This window comes from Maniola jurtina, chromosome 12, assembly GCF_905333055.1.
Source record: "Maniola jurtina chromosome 12, ilManJurt1.1, whole genome shotgun sequence".
Lineage (NCBI taxonomy): Eukaryota > Metazoa > Arthropoda > Insecta > Lepidoptera > Nymphalidae > Maniola > Maniola jurtina.
This window is the reverse complement of record NC_060040.1, coordinates 4,628,324-4,651,434: the sequence shown is the minus strand read 5'-3', so window position 1 is coordinate 4,651,434 and position 23,111 is coordinate 4,628,324. Positions and strand designations below refer to the sequence as shown.

The 23,111-nt window shown below is 36.4% G+C and overlaps 1 protein-coding gene and 1 long non-coding RNA gene across 4 annotated transcripts in view; one reads left to right on the top strand and one right to left on the bottom strand.

Moving 5' to 3' along the window:
• Positions 1-232: 232 nt before the first annotated feature.
• LOC123870100 lies at positions 233-13,836 on the bottom strand. Its single transcript, XR_006797007.1, has 3 exons — positions 13,826-13,836; positions 6,258-6,260; positions 233-367 (listed from the first exon to the last, which is right to left on the bottom strand). It is a non-coding gene; the product is annotated as an uncharacterized LOC123870100 (long non-coding RNA).
• The window catches only part of LOC123870081, a 45,208-nt gene continuing 24,963 nt past the window's right edge, over positions 2,867-23,111 (top strand). For all 3 annotated transcript variants that reach the window (XM_045913246.1, XM_045913245.1, XM_045913247.1), the window contains exons 1-13: positions 2,867-3,095; positions 11,781-11,938; positions 13,783-14,010; positions 14,601-14,809; positions 15,582-15,876; positions 16,967-17,199; positions 17,728-18,286; positions 19,025-19,215; positions 19,572-19,689; positions 20,254-20,437; positions 20,985-21,326; positions 21,854-22,124; positions 22,786-22,941. In XM_045913246.1, the coding sequence (XP_045769202.1) occupies positions 11,801-11,938; positions 13,783-14,010; positions 14,601-14,809; positions 15,582-15,876; positions 16,967-17,199; positions 17,728-18,286; positions 19,025-19,215; positions 19,572-19,689; positions 20,254-20,437; positions 20,985-21,326; positions 21,854-22,124; positions 22,786-22,941 (2,924 nt within the window). In that variant the 5' untranslated portion in view covers positions 2,867-3,095; positions 11,781-11,800. The remainder of the gene's footprint in view (positions 3,096-11,780; positions 11,939-13,782; positions 14,011-14,600; positions 14,810-15,581; positions 15,877-16,966; positions 17,200-17,727; positions 18,287-19,024; positions 19,216-19,571; positions 19,690-20,253; positions 20,438-20,984; positions 21,327-21,853; positions 22,125-22,785; positions 22,942-23,111) is intronic.

Here is a 23,111-nt window from a genome sequence, read left to right as displayed (position 1 = left end):
ACGATAATCACAGTCCGTAAAACCGGTAAAACTATAACCATCATTTACCGTTGTGTAAGTATGTTGTGAGATTGGAAAATACCTTAATAATTAAAAACTGCTACTGCTTTATCTACGGTCCAACAAGTCTAGACGATTAATTTAGCTTTGCTATCGGATTAGCTCGCTTGATAGTCGAGTCTGCTATTTTTAAATGGCCCATCCGTTTAACCGATTTTGATGAAATTTGATATACCTGCTTAGTTACCGGCAATTGAATAGTTACGTCTGATCTACGATGCTAGTGCGAGCTTGCGCAGGTATTGTTCCACGCGCTCGTGTATTTTGTATGGATGTAGCACTCGCACTAATGCAGATGGCGAACGGACTGGTGTGCTCCTTTTCCCTATTCGATGCGCCCCACTGACGTCTAACTCTAAAATATGCTATTGCGACGTGTCTTGCGGTTAAGTTCAGGGACCACTATTTGTTTGGTGCGGACTATAATTGGCGTGCAGAGATAGCTTAGATCACGGAGATGGGCATACTTAGGCTACTTTTTATCCCGGAAAATCGAAGAACTCCCAACAATCGCACCTAGAATTTCTTGCATAAATAAGTAACTTACGAAATGCAACCATCACAGCGCCTGAGAGAAATGGAAAATATTTCTATCTAAAATTAACTTTTTTTTTTAAACCCAGGTGTGGTATCGCAAACAACTTTGACATAAGCCAAAAGCCCCTTATAGCCAATAGCTTAAAACCATCGAGACCACACAACACTAGACACAATGCCTGTCGTTTGCTGATACCTTGCCGCCAAGAATATGCCATTGTCATTGTCAAAACAAGATCGGTTACAATAAATCTTATTAAAGATCGGCCTCAAACCGCCATTCATGCCTTCTTTGATACTAGAAGAATAGAATGTTTACTGTAAACGCGGATATTGGACGCTTTTGTGGTTTTGCATCTGCTCTATCGAACCTCTGCATGATTTTTTTCAACCAATAATTTTGTTTAGGCACTTATAAAATTACTAGCTGACGCCCGCGACCTCGTCCGCGTGATTTTAGGTTTTTTCGAAATCCCGTGGGAACTCTTTGATTTTCCGGGATAAAAAGTAGCCTATGTGCTAATCCAGGATATTATCTATCTCCATTCTGAAGTTCAGCCAAATCCGTCCAGTGGTTTTAGCGTGAAGGAGTAACAAACATACACACACACACATACACATACAAACTTTCGCTTTTATAATATTTGTAGTGTGATAGTGTGATTCATCATCATCATCATCAACCCATCGCGTCGGCTCACTACTGAGAACAGGAGAGCTGTGCTCAGTAGAGCTGTGCCATGCGTACAGAATGAGAAGGGTTCATAGTCTGTATCACGTTAGCCAAGTGCGGATTGGCAGACAGAATGCACAATTACCTACATAATATGTATTATGGACCTGATAATTAAGCTCCAAATAGGTAGGTCAAATTTCGGTAAAGAGGTAAACCAAATCGAACTCGGCTGGTCAGGAGGGGGAGCCGGAAGTGTTAAGAATAAACGTTTTTTTCTTTCTTTCTGTCAATCTTTAGGTCACCGACCGGAGAAGTAAATAGGTACTTACAAATAAATTATGGCATAGCATCTGTAAAACAAGGTCTGGGTATCAGTCGGTTGTACCTACTTAAAAAGTTTGACACAAATCGGTAACTGGATGAGTTGGTTGACCTAGAATCGAAATCGTACTTTTTACATTATAAAAATGTAGTTGAGTCTGGTTAACGGAAGGTGCCAAGACCCTTGAGAATCACGACGCAGAGAAAATCTAATAAATTACACACAGTGGTAACTGTGTACTTAAGTAATTAACCTAACTTATTAACTTAGCTTAGCTTGACTAGCTACCTTCGAATTGACTGCACGAGTGAACAAGCGGCTAGACGAATAGCAAATTGGCAAAATTTTCAATTTTTAATTTAATGAAACCACTATTTCGAATTATGTATTTTTAAAAGCGCCTGCGACATAACTGAAGATAACATTTAACTTTAAAATACATTGCTATTAATTTAATGCCTAGATACTTACAGCAATTTAATTCCTAGATAACTACCGAAAACAATTTGTATTTTGTAAGAATGGCTCGGTATATTCATATCTTGTTCACCCTTAGCTTTCTTACAAAATAAATCTTCTTCAGTGCTTTTTTTTTCTCTCTCTTCTGGCTTTACAAAGATTAGCCAATGTCAAGTTTGTAGTTATTTGTAACAAGTTAGTAATTAAAATATACAAGTATGGACCCCATCTGTGCCGGCACTCGCCGACATACGCACAGCACCCCTTTAGAGCGCTTTCCAGTCAGTTTTAACAAAAAAAAAAACACTCCAAAAAGGCGGAGCACGCCCGCCAGCTAACACCAACACAGACGAAGTCCTCTTCATTGATTGTAAACAAAAATTCCAAAATGGGCAACGGCAATATCCAATACGGCAAGAATCATGCAAGAATACAGCGTGCAGGCAATTTCAAAAAAAGCGCCAAAACCATTGACGTTTATATACTGTCTGTGGTTTATACTTTTTTTGTTATAATTAAGAATCAATTTAGTTATAAAGCTACTTGATGATATTCAAATATTTTTTAGGTTTTTAGATAAGTACATGCCTACTTAATTTTAATTTTAGTTTTATCAAAATCAAATTTTTATTATTTTTTTCCTATGGCTGCCATTTATAATCTGTGCCCGTCTTCATATTATATAATCTGTGGTACTTATCGCCAGTTCAGACAGAGCACCAATCAGAAATCAACTGTGTTTTCTCCTGACCAATAACATTGTAACTGCAATCAAAATGCAATAACCTTGCAAGTTGCAACTTGCGTGATTCGTGATGCATTCTGTCAATCTGTCATTACAAAACAAACGGGACAAGTGGAAAGCGTACAGTGTTTGTGTGCTTTGTTATTTAATAATTTGGTGCTAAAGTGGTGTAGGGCATAGTTTATGAGTAAAATGTTTTAATTAAGTGAATAGGTAATTGTTTAGAGTATCCCACCGCTGCTAAATATTTGAATATAGCGGCCGTATGACTACAACATACGTTAGTGCATAAAGGAGTGAGTATATTGCATGCTTTTGATATACCAAAAGTTTACATTTCAGTGAATTTATAACTCAGAATAACATAATGATTTGACCAGTTTTCTTTACAATGCTCTAAAGCGTATGCAACTGGTTATTTGCACTAAATTGAAATAGGTAAATGCATGGAACTTCATCTATGCGAATATCTTTGTTGTGTGCAGGAATAATGATTATTACTGTATTAAATTGTAACAAAAAGAAACACAGGGCAATCGAATTTTGTAAAGGAGACCTAGAGGCTGTACCTGTACCTAGAGAACTGTAGAGTTTAAAATTGTTGAATTGATTCAATATCCATAAACGTATTTTACATAAATACAATATTTATGTAACTAGCTAAAACACGCAACAGTTGTTTAATTATTTCTTATTTTCACCTTCAAATTAACCAGTGATATATTTTAAAGTGTTAAGTAATTAATGAGGAAACTTGAAAATTAGTCTTGCATAAATTTCCTTCATAAGATGCTTGTGTTTTTGTCATCAAGAAGTTTGCATAAAAAAAAGCTATGCATCATTAGTTACAATCGAAACAATAAAGAGGAGTTTAGCTAGTTAAATAAGTCAAAAATGTGTAAGTAAACAGCAGAATAACTTTGAAGGTATAATTCTTTATTTTGTGCCTTAGAAAGCCTAATTGATTGCATCTGATTATTATAGTTGGCTCATGTCTATCTTACAGTTTAAACTTGTTTTAACTAGAAAAACAACTTTAGTTTAAGAACTTGAAAGTATTTGTTGCAACTAGTAAAACTAAGTTATGGTTAAAAGCCTTTGTTATAATTAGTTTTAACTAGTGTAGACTCACTCCGCTCTTTGTTCTTTTCATCTTTTTATTTGGCTCAACCTTCGTTTCACCAAGAATATCGCAGGCTCTTTTTGTTTATAACCAGCTCCCCCTTTGCTTCACTCAGCTCCTTTGCCAACTTCCTACTTCTTGCTTCACAAAATCAATCTAGGGCTACGACAGACAACGCTGTCACTGTAGAGTAAAGTCTAAACAGTTTTTACTTGGTGAAATGAGTTTTGACTAGCAAATCATGTTAATTAGCAAGTAAGTCTATACATAGAAGTTTTACAATCTTTTTAATGATAATTTCTTATTATCTTTTAACTTTGCAATCATTATGAAATAAGACCTACTTATCAATCAACGTTCTACATGTTCTTATCAGTGAAAAGTCTATTTCCGTTAATAAAATTATCAGTTTATTGTTGTTGACCACAACTTCCCACTAGTTATGTGGCATCTATACATCATCAATACTCACACTAAAGCTAACTTCACACTTCCGGAAAAGCTATATCAATCATTATTGCAATCTCAAATCTTGAGATTGGCTGAATTTATGGTATTCTTATTGCCACAGTGCATTGTAGCCAATAGTGAGCGAGTGTCGGCTAAACAGGTGTTGTGATTGCCAAACTATAACTGTCAAACTACAGCTTTGCATAGTTGCCATGGTAGGCTACTTTATTTATTTGCTTTATACTAACATAATAATTATTGTTAGGTACTAAAACACTAACTGATTATATGGACTTCTTTGTATATGGTCTGAAATAAAATGTTAGAATTTATTTATAGTACAAGATAGCTTGCGTGCCAATCACAATCACCTCTGGTTTGCTGACACTCTCAATATTAATTAAAGTCATTTTAGTAAAATGCACAGTTGCAGCAATAGCAGATGCAACCCTAAACCCAGTCTCAACTTTCATCCTAAAATGGCTGGTGCATTGTAAGTACTTAATTTTTTGCTTGACTGATATACAATTTGGCTTTGATTCAAAGTAATTCAAAATAATATAAACATTTAACTTTACAAGTTTTTTACTATCTGCAAATAAATGTTCAATCATGTTTGTGCAAGCACCAAATTGGACAAAAACATGCAGAAACTCAAGCCTGCTTGCACAAAATGATTTTCCCCTCCTATTGCCTCCAACAGTAAAGCTGAGATCTATAGAGTGTAATTTGACTTTGCTCAGACTTAAGACAGTTAAAATGAGAAAGATTTATCTACTGTTATCATCATATATATGGTAGAGATTGCTCTAAGCAATAAGGCCGCCTTTGTACACAATTGTTTTTTCTGTTTTCTTCCTTCTGTGTTGTGTTCCTTTACGTGTTTTTGTGTGCAATAAAGACTTCTATCTATCTATAATATCTCTTATTAATCTGTCTTGTTAAACTCTTAAGATGTAAAGTCAGAGCTAATTCAAAATGCTCTCTATAGATTTCAATTCTCTGCCTCAGTATTGCAATGTGTTGGGTATTGTATACATGTAAAAAAGTAATCCAATCTGAAGTTTGAATATGGCAGTTTGCACATTTCTTTTTTCATCAACTTTTTGTACAATGAGTACACATTTCATATTTAGATTGCACTACTTGTTGTATGCCCACTGTATTGTAGCAAGCTTTCAAGCTCTATGTTAAATGTGCAGCCACCTTAATGCACTTGCCAGCAAATATATGACTCAAGTTCAGAGCTAGATAACAAGTCCTTGACATCCTAAACTAAATACAGGTGCTATTAAGGAATCGCGTACACAATATATTGCACATAGTAAATACAGTAGTAATTTACAAATACTAATTGGTACATTAAAGTTTGAAGGTTTATGAATCAATTATTGTAAGTGAAAGGACTTTCTGGTTTAAGTACTCAGTGAATATAAAATTGTTAATCTATTTTTTTGAACTTATTAAGTCATGATTTCCTAAGTACAGTGATGAGCGCATTTGTCTTCTAAGTGAGAGGTCCTGAGTTCGATTCCATGTTGAGTCTGGTAGAAGGCTTCGGCCACGGCTACTTACAATTCAAGGAACTATAAACTGAATTCACTACAATCCATATATGTTTATGCGCTTAGTCTGTCTTTAGTTGAAGATTAAGGAAAAAGCTATTGCAGCAAAAAGTTTAGTATCTAATCAAGTAAAAAATGCCTTAAAGTACACGTAATATTATTTTAAGGAACTTGTGCATATTAACTTATCTCTACCCAGTAAATTACAGATTTTACTTAAAATGATTCAGTAGGGTTGCTAAATATCTTAATTTTCTGAGACAAGTCTTAAGTTATATTTTTTACAACTGTGAAAGAAATTGTTTTACATTATCTATTACTGGCTGAACCGCCCGGCTTCGGTTGGGTGAAATTAGTTATACTTGTTAACAATACTACTGGACAAATTAGCTTTCTAATGGTGAAAGGATTATTAAAATCGGTTCAGTACTTTCAGAGTTTATCAAATACAAACAAACAAATCTTTCCTGTGATAGCTACCTGCTTGTTTATGAACCTAAAAACTACTTATATGAGATTGAAGTAACACTATTTGAACAGTCTCACATAATCATAACAGGAGATTAGTATTTAAAAAGGATCATCCAAAAATAAAAATCGGTCAAGTGCGAGTCCGACTCGCAGACGAAGGGTTCCGTACTATTTTACAAGAAAAATCACTTTATATATTTTTTTTTTTCAATTTTCATGGTGACCTTTTTAAATTTTCATTATTTGTTGTAGCGGAAATAGGAATACACATTCTGTCATTCATTCATAAATCTGTCTCTTTTTAACTCAATCTTAAGTCTGAGCAAAGTCAAAGTGCGCTCTATAAATCTCAGCCTTAGTAATAGGGTCCCATTGTCACCCTTCAGACACGGAATTCCATGTAAATAAAAAAAATTTAACACCCCCAACAAGTGAAGGTTACAGTAACTAGAAAAGAGCTGATAACTTTTAAACGGCTGAACCGATTTTCTTGGATTATAGCTAAGAACACTCTCAATCAAGCCACCTTTGAAACAAAAAAAACTAAATCAAAATCGGTTCATTAGTTTCGGAGCTACGATGCCACAGACAGATACACACGTCAAACTTATAACACCCCTGTTTTTAGGTCGGGGGTTAAAAATGTAGGACTTTCTATCTGTCCCGTTTTTTTTAAACATTGAGACAGTAATTCTACACATCAACGGCGACCTTGGCAATCATAGTGCGGTCAACGACACAAGTACCTAGATGTTCTCATATTTTTGACTGTGTGTTCATCTTATTTACGCGTAGGTGTCTCTAATCTGCAAGGTCATATTGGGATTGAAGAATACTAAAACATTCATTCTACTTACTTAGTTGTTCACTCATTTGTAGAGACTCATTAAGTTCAGTTGTTTTGAAGTGTTTCGCTTTGATTTACTTACTAAGTACTAGTTTATATGTGATTTTTTTTTACGTTCCATGTTTTTTTTTTATGTTATGACCAATTGTTTTATGTGTGTGGGCATTGTGTAGGTTTTCATACTTATTGGTTCTAACGTAGATTGCTACGATTTTGGTGGTACTTAAAGATTTCTAAGGTATATACTAATATAATTATTTCATAATATTTCATTTAAGCTTTACATTTTAAAATATATTTCTTTTCGTCTCAATATATCGTATAATCACAGTAAAGCTGTGGTATAATCGTCTCAGTATTATTGTAACTCATATTCTTTAGCTAGGCAACCTATGCAGAAGTAATAGGTGATTTAATTGAAATAAATTAATCAGTAGATATTAAGCTCATAGATACCAATAGATATTACGGATATTTTAATATTCTATAGATACCTATCGATATTACTGATATTTTAATGACAATTCTTAGAATCTAGGGTCAATGGTTCCACTGGCCCATTAATATAATTAAACAATCGGAAGTTCGGTCACCCATCCATTTACTGACTTGGCTCAGTGTAGATATATGTCTGAAAGTCTTAGATACCTACTTACCCTTTTCACATTGCCTAGTATCTTATTTGAAACAACATAATATTATGATGTAAGTATATTATAATTTATAAGCAAAGAAATCTATAGATAGACTCAAGCTTTTAAATCAGTTTATCAGTTGCTAGCTTTTGCCCGCAATTTCCTCCGCGTGGATTTAGGTTATGAAATTCAGATTTTTGAAAATCCCCTGGGAACTCTTTGATTTTCCGGGATAAAAAGTAGCCTTTATCACTCATCAGGTCTTTGACTATACCCGTACAAAAAATCACGTCGACCCGTTGCTACGTTGCGACGTGATTGAAGGACAAACCAATAAATCAAAAAACAAACACACTTTCTTGTAGTTATAACGTGGGTAGTGATAACTAGCTAGGTAGTCCAATTTACCTGAATTTTTGGATCCAAACTTGATTTTTAAACAATGATCAAGTAGAGTTCAATCAATTGGGCACATTATAAGTTCAATAAACGGGTTAGTCATTTTAGCTTTTGTAAACACCACAAAGTTTTACTCTGAAACCAACTAACCGTTCTCCCGTTTTATCTTCATCTCCATGACTAAGCGCGTTTTCATGTTATTAAATAATTAATTATTATTATGGAGGAAGTAAAACAACAACACACGAGATTGGCACGAAAAGTGTCATCATTATATGACCAACCTATCGCCGGCCTACTACTGAACATTTCTTTTTTCATTCAGAATGAGAAAAGTTTAGTCCTTAGTCCACCACGCTGGCCCTGTGCGGATTGGTAGGCTTCACACACCTTTGAGAACATTATGGAGAATTTACAGGCATGCAGGTTTCCTCACGATATTTACCGTCACCGTTAAAGCAAGTTCAGTAATTGCTTAAAACGCACGTAACTCCGAAAAGTTAGAGAGGCATGCCCGGGATCGAACCCCAGGCCTCCCGAATAGGAGACCAACATCTTAAACACTAGGTTATCACCGCTCACGAAAAGAGACCAATAATTCTCTTTACTTGCCAATCCTTGAATATTTACCTAATGGTTTTAGCATTCTTTTAAATCTTCCAAAATCTCAACCTGTAGGTGCACCTATAAAACTACAAATAAAAATAAACTGAGTAAAACATCCGTATAAAAACATTGGATTTTGTACGTAGGTTTTGCATCCTATTTCTTTCCAAGGAAGGATTTTCAGGAAGCCCACAAAAAGTCACAACCGCAATAGCTCGGTCGATTGCCTCGTGCAGTTCCTCCTTCGTACAGGTTGCCGGGCACGCAGGGCACCATCAGTCATGAGTCATGACTCATGTGGGCAATGGTCTGTCTCGGATGACCCCAGAGGCACTCCGTATCGTGTCCAGAGACGAAACATTTCTTTTGTTTTCGTGAGGAAACTCCATCATGGATACCACCGGCCACGGGTGAGCACAGTGGTTACGAGTATGTCGGACTCCTACCTTACGGACTAAAACCCTCACGTAGTTCCATATCCTACCGCTGACGACGGAGCACAAGGGACCAACAACACCTCGTTACTCCACCAGGGGATGTCCGCCTCATCAGACCCACCACTAGGACACTACGTGTCCCCAAAAACCGTTAGAGGCATGTCGGAACCACAACACGCCAGCCAGCCCGAGGTGGTTGGTGATGAGGTTTCATCACCCATTCAGACTTTCCTACCCTAAGTCGGTTGAATTTTCAGAAATTCCACGAGCGAAGTCGGGGTGGGTTAGCTTGTGTACAAATTACTAAACATGGTCGCCAGAGTGGGAACTCCATGCAGAGAAACTTGTTACAGTAGGCAGATAGTAGTCAAAGAAGGTACCTAATGGTCGAGGTTATAATGAGTTTGATTCATGTTTGATTGAATTAAATAATAAGGTACAGAACCCTAAAAACCGGTCAAGTGTGAGTCGGACTCGCACACTAAGGGTTCCGTTCCGTATCGTGCGTATCGTAATAACACTTTAATTTTTTTAATTTTCATGGCGGTCATTTTGAAATTCTTATTCTTATTCTAGTCAATTAAAAAAACATCTAGGTCATCTATTATGGGTACTTATCGATAAAGTCGGATTCATTTTCACATGTCTAGCTCATTATTAATTACTAGATGATGACTGCTACTTCGTTGTTTAAAAATCCCGCGGAAAGTATGATTTTCCGAGACAAAAAGTAACCTTATTCTGTGTTTATGCAAAAGCTATCTACAGATATAGCAAATTTCGGGTAACCGATTTTAACGAAACGAAATAATGACCGATTAGGTACTTATTCATTGCCCATCAGCTTTGAAATAATATAATAATAATAATCAGTCATCGTTTTCATAGCAAGATAAACATTGTAAAAATCAACTTCATGGAAATGCGAATATACCTACCTACTTAAAAATCATATTCATTGCTCTATTATATTATTATCATCATTCGCGCTCCCACGACGAACGGTCTAAAAATACAGAAGTAAATAGTTAGTGGTTTAAATTCCGAATCTGAGTTCTGAATAATTTTACTCGCCGGCAGTTTTTATTCAGAAATCAAACGGAAGCCACGTCTTTGCGCCGCCTGAATCCAGCGGCTTCCTGCAACTGATTTTGATGTCGTTCTTTCGCCAGACGTTATGGGGGGGGACCTCCAACGCTGTGCGAGGTGTCATTCCAACACCTTGGGAAACACCACAAAATATACATTACTAAAATTAGGCACTTACTTAAATGAAACAGTACTGACTCAGAATGTTATCAATAGACAATAGGTATCATCGTAGAATTCGACGCACTCTTCACGAAAATTGTATTTTAGCATTGTTACGCAAATATTAATAAGTAAGTAAATAGGCATCTACCTATTCGATTTCGTTCCAACATAAAATAATCCTTGAACAATACCTACCTAACAAGTGTAAATTAAAAATTCATAACACCCCCGACAAGTGAAGGTTACAGAAACTAGAAAAGACCTGATAACTTTCAAACGGCTGAACCGTTTTTCTTGGATTATAGCTAAGAACGCTCTCGATCAAGCCACCTTTCAAACAAAAAAAAAACGAAATTAAAATCGGTTCATTAGTTTAGGAGCTACGATGCCACAGACAGATACACAGATACACACGTCAAACTTATAACACCCGTCTTTTTGGGTCGGGGGTTATAAATAAATTGAAGATATTAATCAGAAATTAACCTCGTGAGGAAGTGAAATGCCAATAGAGAAAATACCTAATTGCTTTTGTAATTTCGAAATAACTATCTCATAATATTAAGTTTTTTTTTTTTGTTTTTCTACCAAAAGTAAAACTCTTAACATGGTGGAACACAACCTAGTGTATCAAAAAATTCACATAATACATAATGTTTATATTTACTTAAGTATAATACTACAACATGCTATTTGCATAGTCATAGAAAGGCTTATGCAATTCAGAAGAATGCAGATGCGTTCACAAAATTATCTAATCGTTTATCAAATTGTCAGGATATCTAATATCCTGACATTGTAATCGTTGCATATCGTGGGAGGATCCGAATGGGTTAGAACTTAGAATCTATATATGAAGCTGAAATAATGCTGTCTGACATTGAATGATGTATGAAATAGCTATTGAAAACATTTAAAGCAGCCTATACCGAACACAAAACAACTATTAGGTACCTACCTACTTTTTAGAGTACCTACCATACCCGAAGGGATCCTATTTACTAAGACTCCGCTGCCCGTCCGTCCGTCCATCCGTCTGTCTGTATTTCGTGAACCATGCATAATAGCTAGACACCTGAAATTTTCACAGAATCACCCTAAATTCGAATTTTTTCAATTTTTCATAAGCAAGTTCACGGGAAAATTCATGTTTCAATTTGTATATAAATAATAGTTTGGTGTATTATGTTCCAGATGAGTGTCAGACGCCGACCATGGACATCAAGAACCGGATGTTGCTGCAGCACCATCAGCAGGATATCGTCAGGGATCTGGACGTCAACTACATACTAGACGAGCTGTTCACGAACAATGCCATATCGAACGAAGTATTCGATCACATCTACAACTTGGTGAGTAGGTCTAGGATTTTTTCATCGACAAGTCTAAGGCCTCCAGCCCGCTGGACCGATGACCTGATGAAAGTGGCGGGAAGCGGATGGATGAGGTGGGTGTAGGACTGTGTTTGGTAGCGCGCTCTTTAAAAACCTATGTCCAGCTGTGGACGCATACATGCTGATAGATTGGATAAGATCTACAAGCAACGTGCAACCGTGACCTAGTAATTAGCTGGTCGATTCCGGAAAACCTGCATCAATCATTATTACAATCGCAATTGTTGTGATTGGCTGATTTTTTAGTATCTTGTTGCAACGATGCATTATAGCCAATAGTGAACGAGCGTCAACCAATTTTATTTATTAGAGGTGATTCTGGTTGTTACACTGAAGCTTTCAAACTACCGCGTCGGGACATCTTACCATGTAATTATATTGCTAAGAGACAAAATCTCTAATAAATAATTATATTCACAGGAGAGCCTAAGATACTACATCAAAACATTAAAGTTACCTGATGGCTGCGATCTTTTGCCAGTTGATAAGTGCATTGCAAGTTAAGGTGAAAACGCCCTAACCTGGAAGGGGTATTCCTTATAGCACTTCATTAAACCCGTGTTTTTAAACCCATATGTATCCTAATCGTTTTCTAAGCTACATCATATCTAGATCACTTTACTTTATCAGTTACCAATAGCACAATATAACTACTTTTCCATTTGACCACCGATCGTTCATAGAAAAACGATTCTTTCTTCTAAATTCTATTTTATCAAATTCTGCATAAAATAGTCATAGTCCCAGGTATGTCGATGACTAAATCGTTGATAAGATATCTTTTTTCATCAGACTAAGCGACGCGATTGTTGATGAGTAGGCAATAATATGTGCTTATGAATATTACAGGGTGTAACCAGAACGATAGCAAAGACTTAGCGTTATTATTATACTAGCTAAACACTATCAAATGCCAGTAACCTTAATAAATAAATTGCCTTATTTTGTAGCTTTAGTGCTTTAGTATTTTTCAAACTTGCAATGTTAGCGTGCAAAATTAGAATCAAAGTCCCACCTAAGACGCGGCATTGACTCCAAGAGGCCTACTTACGCAACGTTCGTTGACATCTAGTATCAGTCAGATGTTTTATTTGCAATATATTGTGAACTTTTAAAAAATATTTTTTTTTAATTAATTTATTTCGCGTTTTATTTATGGTATCTTATCACTATCAGTAATTATCAGAATAATCACTTATCTTCGTGACAAGTGATAATTCTGCTTCTTAATTTCGTCTTTTGCTAGCGTTCTGGTTCACCCTGTATAATTAAAGGTAAAAGCACTTTATAGATAAGTGGGTGCTACCTTATATGCATTTTTATGAATTAGTCATGGTCCAAAGTAATATGATCTGTTGATTATTATCAATTGTATTCATGTAATTAATGTTTTCATCATAATAACAATTGGAGACTTAGATTTAAGGCTAATTCGGACTACATTAGTATTTTAGTCTAGTAGTGAGTAATTTAGTAATTAGGAAGCATTTAGGAGAATTTAGTCGAGAAGATTAAATTTTTAACGTTTAACGTTTAGTTACTAAATTACTCGCGCTACTCGTTCACTAACACATTCAAATTACAGGAATAAACTGAAAAACGTCAAACATTTACATACTCATTAGTCATTACGTTTGTTTAAAACTGAATTATCAACAATAATGAGTACCTAGATCCATAGAGATTTTTATCTCTATGGATAGATAGAGCTCATCATTAAGCTTCTAAATAAATATTTAAACCACAATATTCTAATCATTAACTAAAATATGTTTGGTATATGAAGTTTCTTTGATCCACAGACGGACCGAGTGGACCGCACACGATACCTCCTCGATACGTTACTGCAGAGCGGCAATAACAACGCTTTCAATGCGTTTGTGGACAGCTTGGCGAAAGACTACAAGTGGTTATGGGAGAAGTTGGCTGTGGAGAACAATACAACTATGATCGAAGACAGTTTCGAGGATAGCCTGAGCAGGGGAGATGTGCCGCGACTGCCTGATCATTTTGTTAGGAGAATGGCTTTGGTAAGTTAATCATTCTTCTTAAGAGGTTATGCGAGAAGCGATCAGCCTGGCTGTCCAGCGCGGAAATGCAGCCAGTATTCCTGGCACCATTCCACGTGGGCATGAATTTGTACAGTAATTATAGACAAGGCTAACTTAATGTTTTATTGTAATATTCCTAAACTTGCTTTCCATTCTATTCCCTAAAATATGGAGATAGAGCCTTACTTCTACTGTTACTCTACTGCGTATACATCTTCTTCAATAATATGTATATAAAAGGAAAAGCGGACTGACTGATATGCACAGCTCAAACTACTGGATGGATCAGGCTGAAATTTGGCATGCAGATAGCTATTATAACTTAGACATCAGCTAAGAAAGGAAAGAAAATTCAACCCCTAAAGGGGTGAAATAGGGGTTGTAAATTGTGTAGTCTAAGCGGATGTATTCACAGGCATAAGCTACTCAATCATAACTGGTTTCAAGTTTCGACAGCTTTTGCATAAAAAATCGATTACTCAAGAAGATTAAACTATAGTCTAATGATTAAATAATCAATTTGGAATTCAATATTAATAATTAAACATGCCACCTTTGCTTATTTTAAGGAGCGAGACATACTAGTGAAGTTAAGATCACTAAACCGGCATCAAATCCTAGTTCTTCACGGTATGTCTGGATGCGGGAAGACTGCTCTAGCGATCAGTCTGCTGCGAAGTAACCCTTTGCTGATCACTTCAGACTTCAACGGGGTTATGTTTTGGCTCAATTTTGGCGACTGCAAGTCTGATGACGACATTATTGCTCAACAGAATAAGTGAGTATCAGTGCCCTCAGTATAACATTTAACTTCTCATCACCGTTGATAGTTTTTGAGAGTCGCAACACTTTAGCGTTAAAGTAAAATAGCCATTTAACTGCCTTGTTTTAATGCTCAAGTTTGTACATATATTTACAAGCAACGCTCCAAGCGGAAACTTTGCGAAATTAAAATCAATGGTACTAAATTTTTGACTTTAAATCAAGGACCTTTGGGTCCATTTTACTTTGACGCTATTTTGTTTCTTCTCTCGAATATTTTCAAAATTGGGGAGAAGTAAAATCTTATACTGAGGATACTGGATTTTTCTGCTTACAGGCTGCTGCATAAGCACCCTATTACAATAAAGATGGTGCCTACCAGTTAAATCAGCAACTTTTTATCAAACGTCAAAACGCTCGCTTAGCGGACCCTTAGTGGAACTTGTATGAAATACATACATTAAAAACAAAGAATATTAGCCATGTTAAATGACTAATATTCCCCTTTCCTCTCCAACTAAGCGTCAAGCTTGTGCTAGGAGTAGGTACGACAATAGTGCAACGGACGGGGTTTGAACCGTCGTCGACCTTTCGGTTTTCAGTCCACTCCTTTACCGGTTGAGCTATAATTGAGGCTCTTATAGATGTGACGTCATAACTTCGTCTTCTTTTCGTCGTACTTTTTTAGGTAATTCGATATATCGCTGACGCGGAGCGTCGGAGTTGCGAGCCTATTACGTTTTCTAGTTTGTAACTAAGTAACTTTTACGAGTATTTTACTCTTACAGGTTATACCGCAAAGCATCATCACTATCACTACACATTTCACACATGCGACCCACCATATCAATGTCCAGCATATGTTCCAACGCGGACTCCTTATCTAGCTACGATCTATCCTGGCAGGAGTTGAGAGATAGACTCAAGTCTTTATTCGCTGAGGCGCAACTAAAAGATGCCTTGTTGGTACTTGATGAGTTAAATGAGAAGAAGTGTCTGGAAGCGTTCGATATTGGCTGCAGGATATTGGTTACCACAAGGGATACGGATGTTGTGTCCAATTTCAATCCGCAGATTGTGAAGGTTAGTATAACTATAAACCCTACTTTTTAACTGACTTCGAAAAAAGGAGGAGGTCCTCAATTCGTCGGAATCTTTTTAACCCCCGACCCAAAAAGAGGGGTGTTATAAGTTTGACGTGTGTATCTGTGTATCTGTGTGTCTGTGTATCTGTGTGTCTGTGTATCTGTGTATCTGTCTGTGGCATCGTAGCGCCTAAACGAATGAACCAATTTTGATTTAGTTTTTTTTTGTTGGAAAGGTGGCTTGATCGAGAGTGTTCTTAGCTATAATCCAAAAAAAATGGTTCAGCCGTTTAAAAGTTATCAGCTCTTTTCTAGTTTTCTTGTAGAAAAGAAGGTTGAATAACCCTTAGGTTCATAATATTCAAGTGTCAATTGATAAATGTCAAGCTGTCAAGATGGACGTTGCCAGATATACATAATTATTTATTTGAAAATGATGTTTTGGAAAACTCAGATACTTTGGGTTGTAGGCGCGAAATAGTCCAAGAAAATCGGTTCAGCAGTTTGAAAGTTATCAGCTCTTTTCTAGTTACTGTAACCTTCACTGGTCGGGGGTGTTGAAAATTTTTAATTTACACTTGTTAACTTTTAATACACTAAAACTTACAACACGCACTGATATTTTAAAACACTACTACAAACTTTTCTAAACTTAAAACTTTTAAAACACTTTTCTTTTACTTATACATATTAATCGCGTCCACACACAAATGTACATACACACTCACAGTTCCGATATTAAACTTTTAATTAAAATGAATTGTAGACGAAACTAAAATGATAAAATTAATGTTAGAGTGGTTACGCACTCTTTCGATCCGTGTCCATGGAAATACGTTCCGAAGTAGTCATAGAAATAATTTTGTAACACCGAGAAGAATGGCGTGCACGTCAGGGGGCCTATGTGTGGAATTTTAATAGAAAGAAAAAAGTTAGGTACGCTGTTAGACTATTCGTCATGTTCGAATTACGAATGTCTTTTCCACGCTAGTGCTTAAAATGAAATTTTCCATGCAGATTTCAAACGACAAAAAAAGCGTTTTCAAGCTAGTGAGATGAAGATGTTTTATTTCTCCTATATTTTTCAGATAGAAAACCACTTCTCAGAGGAGGAATCCCTAGATCTATTTGCGTCGTGTCTAGACGTGGAAGTGTCACAGTTGCCCCGACAAGCGAAGAAATTGCATGAAATATGTAAGGGCAGTCCGTTCCATATCGCTCTCATAGGAGCTGAGCTGGCTGAAAATAGAGAAAAATTGATCCACGACACGAAACATTGGAACTACTATTTGAATAAGTTGGAGAAGAAGGACTTGTTTTTGTAAGTTATTCTTCAATTTAATAAAACATTCTTTTTGTTATTTGCTTATTAAAAATATCGGCCAGGTGCGAGTCGGATTCGCAAACGAAGGATTCCGTACCATCGTACAAGGAAGTAATATATATATTTTTTTATAATTATTTGTTGTTATAGCGGCAATAGAAATACACAATACATATTCTATGAAAATTTCAACTCTACCTATTACGGTTTCTCGAGATACAGACCGACTGACGACTATCTCTGGTCTGGTCTGGTGGAAGGTTTCGGCGGTGGCTAGTTATCACTCCACTAGCAAAGCCGTGCCGCCAAGCAATTAAGCGTTCCGGTACGATGCCGTGCAGAAACCAAAGAGGTGTTAATAAAAGGGTTTAATAAAAACAGCCATACCGCTTCTAGGTTAACCCGCTTCAATTTTACACTGCACATTTTACACTGCATCATCACTTACCACCAAGTGAGATCAGTTAAGGGCTAACTTGTATCTGAATAAAAAAAAATCATCTATGTATTTATTTTTTTGTCTAGTTTAACAAGGCACAATGGTAACCCAATGAAAACAATCGAAGTCTGCATTAACTCCTTAAAACCCGACATCCTACCGCTATTCAAAATGCTGTGCATACTACCCGACAACGTAAAAGTGTCTGCCAAAGTCCTGAGCAAACTATGGAACAAGGACGTTGCCAGAGTCGAAACCATCATGAAGCAATTACGAACCAAATCACTAATAACACAGCTATATGACCATGAACAACAAAGCTACATCTACGAAATACATGATATAATAATGAATTACTTACGAAGCTGTCACAACGAAGAGGAAACTAAGAAATTACACTCCGATTTCCTTAAAAATTATGGTTATATAGACGTACATAATGTACCAATGCAAATTGTGGATGATGATTACATAGCCTTTTATATTGGCTATCATTTGGCGAGAACGAAAAATTACAATAATAAGTGGAGTTTGTTCAATAGGTTGTATTTGGATCTCAAGTTTTTAGGCAATAAAGTGAGACTGACCGGACCTGCGGATGTCATTTTGGATTTGCAGAAGTATGAGAGTCATATAGCTAATGATGTGAGTATCAAAACGATTGTATTATTTGAATGAATCAATTATATTTTACTAGACGACGTCCGCGACTTCGAACGAGCGAACTTATAACTATGCGGTAATACTTTTATTGCCCAAGGGTGGTAAAAGTCCTCTCTACAGTTTCAATAACGGTGAAGTATGAGCTACTTTACGAACAAATGTATTTCGTAAAAATGATCGTGGAAATACATTGAGGTCCAATTCCAAATTAGGTTCTGCCATTTCTAATAATAAGTGTTTAAAAAAATAAAGGAGCTCTTTATAAAAATTAGAAAACCTTTACTGATGAAACTCGCATAATACATTAGAATCCCGACCCCTAAACTAAAAAGTCATGTATTTTAGGGGCCAGTACCTTCCCAAACATTAATATTATGACTTAATAGCGACCCGCCTCGGCTTCGCACGGGTAGCTTAGTACAATTTTCGTAGGGATCTCTAATTTTTTGAAAATAAAATATAGTCTATGACACTCAAAAATAATGTAGCTTTCTATTGGTGAAAGAATTTTCAAAATCGGTTCTGTAGTTCCAGAGATTACTTTCTACAAAAAAACTTATAAACTTTACCTCTTTAAAATATTAGTGTAGATTATCTAGTGCACGAATAAAAATATTTCAGCAGTGTTGACTATAGACTGTAGTTTTCCAAAAATTACTCTACAGATTTTTGAATTTTGAGTTAGATACAATAAAGTCGCTAATATCAGAACGCTTTCAGGAGCTAGACCAAACGCTAATATTTAGCATCAAAGAGTACCTAAGTAGGTACGGCATAGATCTACATCGGTACCCGTGCACTGATCTCGTGCAAAGCATACTGCAGAACGAGTCTAAAGGGATCCTGTACACTAAAGCGTGGCAAGTCGCTAAGGACAGGAGTGCCAAGAATGAGCTGTATTTTGAGTTTTTGTGAGTAAATTATATTGTTATTTTTCTGAGTTTTTGGTAAACTGTTAATTGAAGAAAATCTACTAAACAAACCAAAAACGAAATAAAAAAATCTAACGCGGTTTTTGCTGTACAAAATATTATTGAGTGACAGAAATAAAAACAATCTACAGAGAACATTATGAAAAATTGAAAAGGGCAGCAGTTTTTTTTTTTTCATAACTTAGGGCTGATTTTTTATCGTCAAAAAAAACAAGCTAGCTGGACCGCCAGTTTAACAGAAAACAAAAACAGTTAAAACATGTTTTATTCTTCAGTTAAACATTTGGCGATTAAAAAATCAGTGCTTAGTAATTATAGCAGTGTGTACTTTATAGGCATGAACAAAACGTGGAGGAAATCAAGCACTCGACGATAGACGTAAAAGAAACGATTACGGCGGTGTGTTTTCTTGGCGATTATGTACTAATCGGCACTAATACTGGAGTCATTATGGTAAGTAGCCCTTAAACAGTCTTTTATTCTGTTATTCCTGGGCCTGTTTTCGCATTCCAACGTTTATTTGAGAATCTGAGGCTGCATCATCACTTGTGAGCAGGTTTTATTGCAGGCAAGCGCTCGTCTATAAATAAATAAAAAACCGGTCAGTTACGAGTCGGAATCGCACACGAAGGGCTCCGTACCATCGTACAAGATTATGCCCATTTTGATTTTTTTTATTTTTTTTTTGTTAAAGCGGCAATATACACACTTTGTGAAAATTTTAACTCTCTTCGTATTAGGTACGGTTCATGAGATACAGCCCGCTGATAGACAGACATATAGACGGACAGTTGTAGTAATAGAGTCCCGTTGGCACCTTTCGAGTACATAACACTAATAAATTTGGCGCATTGGGAAAAATAAATGATGACTGATCAACCAATCGCGTGCTTCCACGCAATAGTAATTCGCTCACGCCTACTTCGGTCCGCCAAATAAACCTAAAATTGATACTGGGCATTTGCTCGAGATGTTTACCGTAAATTTTACCTACTTATCTACTACGTCCATTTCCAGTTTTTCCATATAGCAACAAACAAACTGAGGAAGCAGATACAAAGCACGGAATCGGCTATCAAATGGCTCGGAGTGTGTCCCGTCAACCCGCCGTTTGTTGCATCACTATCCGCGGATGGGTTCATCAAATTGTGGTACATTGATGACGTGGTGCAGGATGTGACCGATGACGTCATTGAAGAGGGTAAGTCTTAACCACCGCGTGAAACAAATACAAAACCTATTATGCATATTATACAGGTGATTCATTTATTTGCTTACTTTCCTGTTTGGTGGCCATTTTTAGCGGAAATGACGTATGGCCGTTGCTTCCGTCCGAATAAAGGTCTGAGTTGCTCTCAAGCAATCTCTCAAGTTGTGCCTAAAGAAGGTTTACTTCAAAAAAATGGCAGTCTGTGGGGCTTGCCGACAGAAGTGAAAACTTGAAACTATGAATCGACAATAGTTTTTTTTGGGTTTCTAAATTATGTAATAATTGTTAGGTGTCATAAGTTAAAATTTCATAATTTTAGAATTAATTTTTTTTTATCGGTACTCCGAGCACTATTAACAAGTTTTGAAGTTGATGTTTTTACCCATCCCGATAGAAGTTTTCATAACAATAACATTTTACACTTGATAAGACTATTCCAAAGTGTTTGCTTGAAGAGCATGTAGGTAATTATTTGGAGAAACTATATTGAATTTGGTTTTGTACTCGAAACTATCTTAGGTTCATTGCATATTTACAGAAACGGAGGAATCATACAACAACAATTTCCCGACCAATGTAACCATACCACCGACTCTCGGGCCTTTCCTCAACTGTCGATGGGCGAACAACGAAGAGACTTTAATAACAAACACGCACAAAATGATCATCCTATACAACACATCTGGCAAAGTTACACATCTCTTGGATAACTTGTACAGAGATAAAGAGATCCTGCGATGTGTCCCATGCAACTACGACAAACATGTTATAGTGGCCACGAGTAACAGCTTTCATACTGTGGAGATGGTTGATTTAAAGACTAAAGAAAGACAGGTGTTTAAAGAGTCTGAAACAGTATTGGATTTAGCCACAATCCCTGGTAAGTTTTTCTGCTATTACTTTTTTGTTTGGATTTCTATTTTAGGCCCGCCAGAAATCAGATATAATCACACTCTTTTATCATCACGCAAATGATAAACGAACGTAGATTTAACTAGCAGCTCGCTCCAGCAATGCGCGGGACTGCAATTACTTTTAGACATGCATAATACTATTGTAAATCGAAATCTTTGAAAAGAGCAACCGTCGAGTTTCTTGCTGGCATTAAAAGCATTCCGAACCAGTGGTGTACTCATTTGACGATTCAAAAGTACTTGTTAAAGTTTATTCAGATAAAAACTTTCTATATAAAATAGAAATTAATACTATTCCCTAATCTCTATCCACGGAGAGAAGTTAAAATAGGGATCTCTCGTGTTACGTAATCCCATACAAATGACGAAGACAAAAAAATCAGTGGGCGTTAACCATTTTGAGTGACCAATCACAAACGAGCCTTCGTTAAGTCTATATTAAGTTCTCTCCGTGAATAAGAGTATAGTTATTCAACTTTCTGTTTGGTTTTAGGTAGCAATAGAATCCTAGGTCTCAAAAGGAAAGAAGTCACCGAATACGAGTTCAGAATGTCGCGTCGCTTCAGCCCGAACAACAATCACAGTAACAACTGTCAAAGCAAGACCGTAGTGACTAGTGATGCAGTGAAGGAAAACGTATCGTTTATATCGATGGCCGTCAACAAGACTGGGACGCTCCTTTTTGTTTCCACGGACGATAGTCGTGTGATTTGTGTCGATTTGAAGACCAACTCGTATGTTTTCGAATTGGGGAATAGACGAGGGTAAGTTAATAACAAAGTATCGTATTTATCGATTACCATTTGATCACGATCTCGCTGAAAGCAAGACCGTAGTAATTAGTGAATGACGTAGTGAAGGAAAACGTATCGTTTATATCCTTTTCCTTTCCTCCTTTTCGTTTCTACAGACGATAGTCGTGTGTTTTAATTGAATAATTTTTTAACCCCCGACCCAAAAAGAGGGGTGTTATAAGTTTGACGTGTGTATCTGTGTATCTGTGTATCTGTGTATCTGTGTATCTGTGTATCTGTGTATCTGTGTATCTGTGTATCTGTGTATCTGTCTGTGGCATCGTAGCGCCTAAACGAATGAACCGATTTTAATTTAGTTTTTTTTGTTTGATAGGTGGCTTGATCGAGAGTGTTCTTAGCTATAATCTAAAAAAATTGGTTCAGCCGTTTAAGAGTTATCAGCTCTTTTCTAGTTTTCTTTTAGAAAAGAAGGTTAGATAACCGTTAGGTTCATAATATTATGTCAATTGACAAATGTCAAGCTGTCAAGATGGACGTTGCCTAAATACATAATTATTTATTTGAAAATGATGTTTTGGAAAACTCAAATACTTTGGATCGTCGGGGGTGTTATAAATTTTTAATTTACACTTGTTTTTAAGTTTAATTGAATAAAAAAAAAATTTTCAAGGAATGTGGTGTCAATGGCAGTAAGTGAAGTGCTGGTATGGGATGATTTCGAGCCCGGATCGGACGTTCTACTGACAGGCACTGGGTGTATAGAGAACACCGCGAAAGTGTGGTACTTGGACGCTGCTTATATCTCGCACAACACACAGAGAAATGGGTATGTATTATGTATTACTACTATAGTTTTTTTAATATATCGCTTGGCGGCACGGTTTTACCGGTAAGGTGCTACCTAGCCACGGCCGAAGCCTCCCTCCAGACGACACCCGAGAAAGAATCACTGAACTCTCGCGTCACGTCATCACACCTCTCGCGCACTGTTCTACA